Source organism: Penaeus vannamei, chromosome 27 (assembly GCF_042767895.1).
Source record: "Penaeus vannamei isolate JL-2024 chromosome 27, ASM4276789v1, whole genome shotgun sequence".
NCBI classification, from domain to species: Eukaryota; Metazoa; Arthropoda; class Malacostraca; order Decapoda; family Penaeidae; genus Penaeus; species Penaeus vannamei.
Genome location: NC_091575.1, coordinates 7585880 through 7593076, shown reverse-complemented (window position 1 = coordinate 7593076; position 7197 = coordinate 7585880). Strand labels below are relative to the sequence as shown.

At 45.9% G+C, this 7197-nt stretch overlaps 1 protein-coding gene across 7 annotated transcripts in view; it reads right to left on the bottom strand.

The window, feature by feature from the left end:
• LOC113813489 (gelsolin, cytoplasmic) overlaps positions 1-4530 on the bottom strand; it is a 65158-nt gene extending 60628 nt beyond the window's left edge. For all 7 annotated transcript variants that reach the window (XM_070140460.1, XM_070140454.1, XM_070140455.1 and 4 more), the window contains exon 1: positions 4350-4530. In XM_070140460.1, coding sequence (XP_069996561.1) covers positions 4350-4409 — 60 coding nt within the window. In that variant the 5' untranslated portion in view covers positions 4410-4530. The remainder of the gene's footprint in view (positions 1-4349) is intronic.
• Between the last annotated feature and the right edge of the window lie 2667 nt (positions 4531-7197).

Genomic DNA, 7197 nt, shown 5'->3' with positions numbered 1-7197 from the left:
TTGATATCATATAAACAACTGTATCAGTAATGTAAATACACCAAAAAGTTTACGTAAACAAATAATCGCCGAAATAAATCCTCAGAAACGGAAATAAACAAAGCGCGCAGAAAATTTACCGCGAAAATGTCTCGGAATTATCCGAACGTGTCTCGAAATTATCCGAAAATGAGATAATTATCAATAAATGGCAGAGCAAACGTGTCGCCAAGCACACATAACGTCATCAGCCGCCCATCAGAGTGCTGTATTTACCTAACAGATTTGCAGTTGTGTTTCAGTGAAGCTTGGAGAGCAGGTCAACTCTATGCTTGCTTGCTTGCTTGCTTGTTCTGTGTGTTTGTCTCCGTCTCTGTCTGTCTGTCCCTTTCTCTTTCCTTCTCCCTCTATTTCTCTTTCTCTTTCCTTCTCCCTCTCCTTCTATTTCTTTCTTTCTCTTTCTCTTTCTTTCTTTCTTTCTCTTTCTTCTCTCTCTCTTTCTCTTTCTTCTCTCTCTCTCTCTGTTGTTCCCTCCTTCTTGAGTTACTTTCTCATTCTCTCGCCTGGTGCATCGTCCTTGTTTTGTTTCTTTATTCATTTGTCTTTCTTCTCTCCTCCGCTCTGCCCTCCCTTCTCCCGCTCTACATACCTCTTTCCCTCTTCTCTGTTGTATCTCTATATTCTCTTTCCTCCCTCCTCATCTCTCTTCTTTTTCACCTCTCTTCTCTCTCCCTCTCCTCTCTCCAACCATTATTATCCTCGCCTTCGCTCTCTCCTTATCCCTCCCCCCCCCTCTCTCTCTCACCCTTACCCTCACCTTCACCCTCTCCCTCTTTCTCTCACTTTTGCCTCTCCTCTCCCCTATCCCTATCATATATCAATTTTCACTATGTTTGCGCTCTATTCTTACTCTTCTGCCTTTCGCTCACACATCCAGCTGTCTCGTGATTGTCTCATGTCAATCCTGGACGCAAAAGGGATATCTTTCGTTGATTTACAGTAATTTCACACTTTCTATTATTTTTGTTATTGTTGTTGCTGTTGTTACTGTTTTTGTTGTTGTTGATGATGATGTCATTGTTGGTGTTGTTGTTGTTGTTGCCGTTGCTGTTGTTGCCGTTGTTGTTGTTGTCGTTGCCGTTGTTGTTGTTGTTGTTGTTGTTGCCGTTGTTGTTGTTGCCGTTGTTGCTGTTGCCGTTGTTGTTGTTGCCGTTGTTGTTGTTGCTGCTGTTGTTGTTATTGTTGTTGTTGATATTATCAGTTATTGTTGTTGCTGTTAATGTTGATGTAGTTATTTCTTCGCGAGTGCTTTTTCGTACCCTCATCCTTCTGCACCTTTGCAAAAAGCTATGTTGTCTTTACTCTTGTTTTGTTTCCTGAAGACTGCTTTTTTAAACCCCAATATATTTACAAATGTTTAGGCATCAGGTGTGCTTCTTGACGCTCAGTAGCATTTCCACGTAGATTTACTGATTTGACGCTTTTAAAATATTTCTGTTCGGTGTTTCCTTCTCGAAATCTTCACCCTCACCGTTCCTATGTATATATTCCCGGAGACCTTATGCTGAATGCTTATTCTAGCTTCAGCATTGGGTTCCCCCAGATTCCGGAGCGATTCCCCGGCATCAAATATTCTCACGAGTGGGAATAAAACGTGCTCATTGACCGGCAGCGCGGGATTCACGCAACAAGCCAGTTCAGACGCGTTTCGGAAGGTGTTTCATCTTCGTCCCCGCAAAGAGGGAAGAGAAACATACACTTACACACAGAAACGAACATACGCACACAGACACGCACTCATGCTCAGATACATACAAAAACACACAGACACGTTTTGCTCTCGCAAAACTGCTCTCTCCTTTTCCTCTCCTTCACCCTGACCCTCTCCCTCTCCCTCTCCCTCTCCCGCCCCCTTCTTCCTTTCCCCTCCCCGCTCCTTCTCCATCACTCTCACTTCCCTTCCTTCATCCCCCTCTCCAAATCCTCCATCTCCTACTTCATCCCGACTTTTACTCAGATTCCTCTCCCCGCCGCGGATCTCCCCTCCCTCCTTCTCCCTCTGGTTTATCGTCTTTTTACTGCCTTTCTCCTCTTTCGCTGCGGTGTTTCTGGTCCTCCTCTTGTTCGCCTCAAACGCACGCCCAGCCTCGCTCGATTTCTCGCTCACTCTGATGTCAACTCCCTCGCTCTTTCATTCCTTCCTCGCTATAAATATATACACATATACATACAAACTTACATGGGTAAACTAATAGAGAAACAGATCTATAAACAGAGAGACTGACTGACAAGAGTTAGATTGATAAATAGATAAATAGATAGATAAGTAGATAATAGATAGATAAACAGATAGATACGTAGATGAATAGATAAGCAGATAAACAGACAGATAGATAGATAATTAGATAATAGATAGATAGATAGATAAGTAGATAAATAAAGTAGATAAATAGACAGATAGATAGATAAGTAGATAAATAAAGTAGATAAATAGACAGACAGACAGATATGTAGATAAACAGACAGATGAAAAGATAGGTAGATAAACAAAGATGAATTGATATTTTGCTCTCTTTCCAGCATACAATCGCACACGCACGTACAATACAAATAGCGCTGACGACGCCCACTCTAAACCTCAGTCAATCAAGACGTCAGTCAGTCCCTCTCCTTTCTTTAAGTCTCATGAACAACTTCCTTCATACATGTACACACGCCAACTTACATGCGCATACACACAAGAGGAAGGCGAGGAAGGAGAAGGGAGAAGGGGAGAGGGAGAGGGGGAGGGAGAGGGGGAGGGAGAGAGGGGGAAGGGGAGGGGAGGGGAGGGGGAGGGGGAGAGGGAGAGGGAGAGGAAGAGGGAGAGGGAAGGGAGGGAGGGAGAGGGAGAGGGAGAGGGAGAGGGAGAGGGAGAGGAGAGAGAGAGGGAAGGAGAGAGAGGAGGGGAGAGAGAGGGAGGGAGAGGGAGGGAGGAGGGAGGGAGAGGGAGAGGGAGAGGAGAGGGAGGGAGGGAGAGGGAGAGGGAGAGAGAGAGAGAGAGAGAGAGAGAGAGAGAGAGAGAGAGAGAGAGAGAGAGAGAGAGAGAGAGAGAGAGAGAGAGAGAGAGAGAGAGAGAGGAAGACCGGCCATCTGCGCGCACCAAGAAGGGGCCGGGCGGAACCCCAAGATCCTGCAGCCGGGGAAAAGGAGCAAAAAAGGAGCTGGCTTGTGAGGGCATGTGTCTGAACGGCCTCTTGTTGTTGGGGGAACTGCGGCTGCCGGTCCCCAAATCAAGCTTTTCAACCCAAGCTTTCTTAATCTCTCCTGCGCTTGCGGTCCAACGGTCACGCTTGGCCTGGCGTGGTGGCGGAGCCGGCACAACAGTCATGAGAACCGCATGACAAGAACGTCCGGTAACAAACCCCCTCTTCCTCGACCCCCCCCCCTGCTCCCCCCACCACCACCCCGGCGTCCGCAATATTATTATCCCAAACGTCTTTCTCCTCTCGACTGTCAACTGGTTGCGCCAAGCTGTCAGACCGCGATTTGATTTCTTATAGCTCTGACACTTGCAAAGAAAACATAAAGATTACAAAAAGGTTGATTCAATGATTCATTGCGAGTTCTACGATTAAGACAACAAAAATAGACGATCTTTCTCTGCAACAGCCACGGGAAAATAGTGTTGCCATCTGTAGTTGCCAGGGAAATTTGTTTGATTTCCGCGCAGATCTTTCCCGCTACGCTCCCGCTCCCCGGCGTTCTTCACCTAAATATATTAACACATAAACGGAAATAGTATGTTGATCTGCAATATATCCACAGTTCCTACGGCGCCTGCACACGAAATGTTAATCGATTTAGCATCCACACAAGATCACCACAAATGACCCAACTGTCACGCGATGAAAGTGATAGTGACAACGATACCTCTGCAACACACCGCAGGGTTACCTATCGATGTCATGGCAAAGGCATTTCCAAATGTTTTGAAAATTTAAAACTCTATATCTCCATCGAAACAAGATCCTCGCAGACTAAACGAAGAACAACCAATTGCGTTGTTCAAACAATAATGGAAACCAAAACATTTCCCATATTACTTCGTTCATTACCTAAGGCCAAGGTCATGTACGATCCTTCTGCCGCAGCTAACTACACGCTAGGTCTGCTTCCTAAACAGACAGGGAAAGACGAATTGAAGTGACCAGAATACACAACAGAAGCAGCAACAACAACAAAATACGAAAAATGGCAACGCACATGTTTTCATTCGCACAGATGAGACCGCTTTACTCGGCGAGGCAGAGGGAGGGGGCGCCGAGGGGGACGCCTTCCCTAAAAGTGGGCGTGGCTTCCAACCGAGATTTTTGGACTAAGAAACATACCTCGATCCTCCAGATCTGCGTGCCCTCCTCAGAACCAGCTCCTTCGAATGCGGGATCCATGACAGCGAGATGACAACGATGTTGAGGGTGTGAAAGGAGCGAGAAACACGAGCTCGGCGCGACGGTCCCACACACAACACAGCACTCACCTCCGCGCAGACGCTCGCCCCCCGACGCCCCGGCACTACCGCTCCATGCCACACGCCGCCAGCCGTTTCGCGCCGTTTTCATTCCGTTTACGCTCTGTTGGCGCATGACTTACTATCTCTTACCTACCAGGATGTATGTATATCATTCTTGTACTTTGTAGGAGCTCAGTCAGAAAGGGCTTCATGAATATCGAGCAGAAATGGATATGACTCACCACGTCGCGATGCCAGCGAGTGACTTAACCTACCAGAACGCTCCCGACCTCGAAGGATTTCGCAGGACTCATTTCTTTCCTCGACGGAAGCTTCTCATTGTTCTCATTATGAATATTAGTCTTTGCATCAATTACGTACAATCCTTGCGTCTCTCCTTGCGGTAGATTCGTCTTTTCTAAAATAATGTTTCAGAAAGTGAACGAAACTTGTATATTCCAGGAAGAACGAAGACTCGATTTATTATGCCGGCCGAATTTCAATTAGTTTCGCCGAACTGTTCCCTATTTAAATGTGCTAATTCACTATCTCCAACAGGCTCGGAATATTTATATACATACGCGAACGATTTCATGTAGTCGAAAAAAAATAAATAACGGATAGGGACAACCGTTTTTTTCTCTCTTTTATAGTTTCACTTTGCCTCCTCGCTACAATTTATCCGAAGGTCAACTGGAATGTTGAAACCTTTATTTCTGTCAGTTCAGTGATCCGTTTCCCTCTTGCTGCATTTTTCCTTTTTTCCTCTTTTTTTTCATTTATCAACATTCTCCCTGCTCTGGGAGCGCGTTGCGTCCCGGCGAGGAGCAGCAGCGGAAGAATCGTAATGCAATTAATTCTTTTTATTCTCTTACTACTTTCTTTTTTCATTCTCACTCTCCTGCAACTCCTCTTATTCTATCCGCCTCTCAACCTCCTTCTCTTTCTCCCTTTCCTCCCCCTCATCTTCCTCATCTTTTTTTCTCCCTCCTCCTCTTCTCCTTGCTGCTTTTCCTCCCCCTCTTCCTATTTCTCCATCGTCTTCTCCTTTCTTCTTCTTCTTCTTCTTCTCCTCCTCCTCCTCCTTCTCTTCCTCTTCTTCTTCTTCTTCTTCTTCTTCCTCCCTCTCATCTATCTCTCTTTTCCTCCTCCTCATCCTTTTTAGTTCTTCTGCAGTGCTATAAACTTTTTCGTGCACTTCCATGTACACCATAAGTACTAGCATCTCCATTTAGTAAGAGAGCAAGCGACATCTTGGTTTATGTCTTTCAATACGCAGAATCTTACTTCCTCTTCAACTCATCAAAATTAATAAACACTATCGAAATGTTTTGACAAAGGCAAAAAATGTGTATCTGTTTTTTTACGTCAACGTGACATGGTAAGTTTTATCGGAGATTCGTTAATCCTGTCCTCAAAACACTATATCATTTCGTATAAACGATAATGGCGCCGATAACAGAAAGCAAACTGATAGGGCTTTCCTTTCTAGATATGTTTGGTCTTAAATCATATCTATATTTTATTTTCACTAAAAAAATATGTCAAGGAAAATAGGCTTATCTCAGTTATCAAGAAAATGTTTGCATCTTTATTTCTCTTCTTCGCATTCTTCTCTCTCTCTCTCTCTCTCTCTCTCTCTCTCTCTCTCTCTCTCTCTCTCTCTCTCTTTCCTCTCTCTCTCTCTCTCTCTCCCTCACTCACTCACTCACTCCATGCCATCTCCCCCCTCTCTCTCTTCAAGTTTTTTTTTATTCTCTTCCTTCCCTCATCTATTTCCTTCTCACTCATAACCGCCCCCGCCCTATCTCTCTCTACACTCTTTTGCCTTCTCTTCCTTCTCTCATCTATTTTCTTCTCTTTCATAACCCTTCATTTCGACAGCTTTCCTTGGCCTCATGCTTGCCTCTCCCTCTCATTTCATATAACTAAATGCCACTTAACGATTAGGTGTTTTTGACGAGTTGACTCCATGTCCATTCCTACGTGGGAATTGTCTGGTCCGGTGAGTCGACTCGATGACCTGACTCTGACTCCCACATGAGGATCAGTTGACTCGGTAACCTGAGCCAACCCAAGATGACGATCAATTGAAACGGCGACCTGAAAGACTTACACTAGCTGCCTTGTTTGACCTGACATTGCGAAATGACACTCACCCACACAAGGACTAGCTAATCCTGACTAACTCACACAACCCAGACAAGGACTAGCTATATTTTTTTCAACCTAACCCATTGCCGCATAGGGTCATCTGAGACGGCGACCTGATCCATTTCCACACGTGGTCACCTCTAATATGGTGACCTGTCCCATTGCCTCAGGGTCACCTGGTATGGCGACCTGATGCATTGCCACAGGGTTACCTAACATGGCGACCTGACCCATTGCCCCAGGGTCATCTGGTATGGCGACCTGACCCATTTCCACACGGGGTCACCTGATATGGCGACCTGAAGCATTGCTTACAGGGTTACCTAACATGGTGACCTGACCCATTGCCCCAGGGTCAACTGACAAGGCGACCTGACCAACCCAGCCGCCGGGACGCGCCCCCTCCTCCCACGGACGGCCCAGCACATTCCCCGGCGCTTATCATGGCACATTTGCGTCCGTTCCTTCAAGGCTGTCGCGTCCTTTGCCAAGAAAAATGCGAGGGAAGCAGAATAGAACTTGAGTGACGCAACACGACTCGGCCGAGATGCAATGCGGAAGAGTTTACAGTA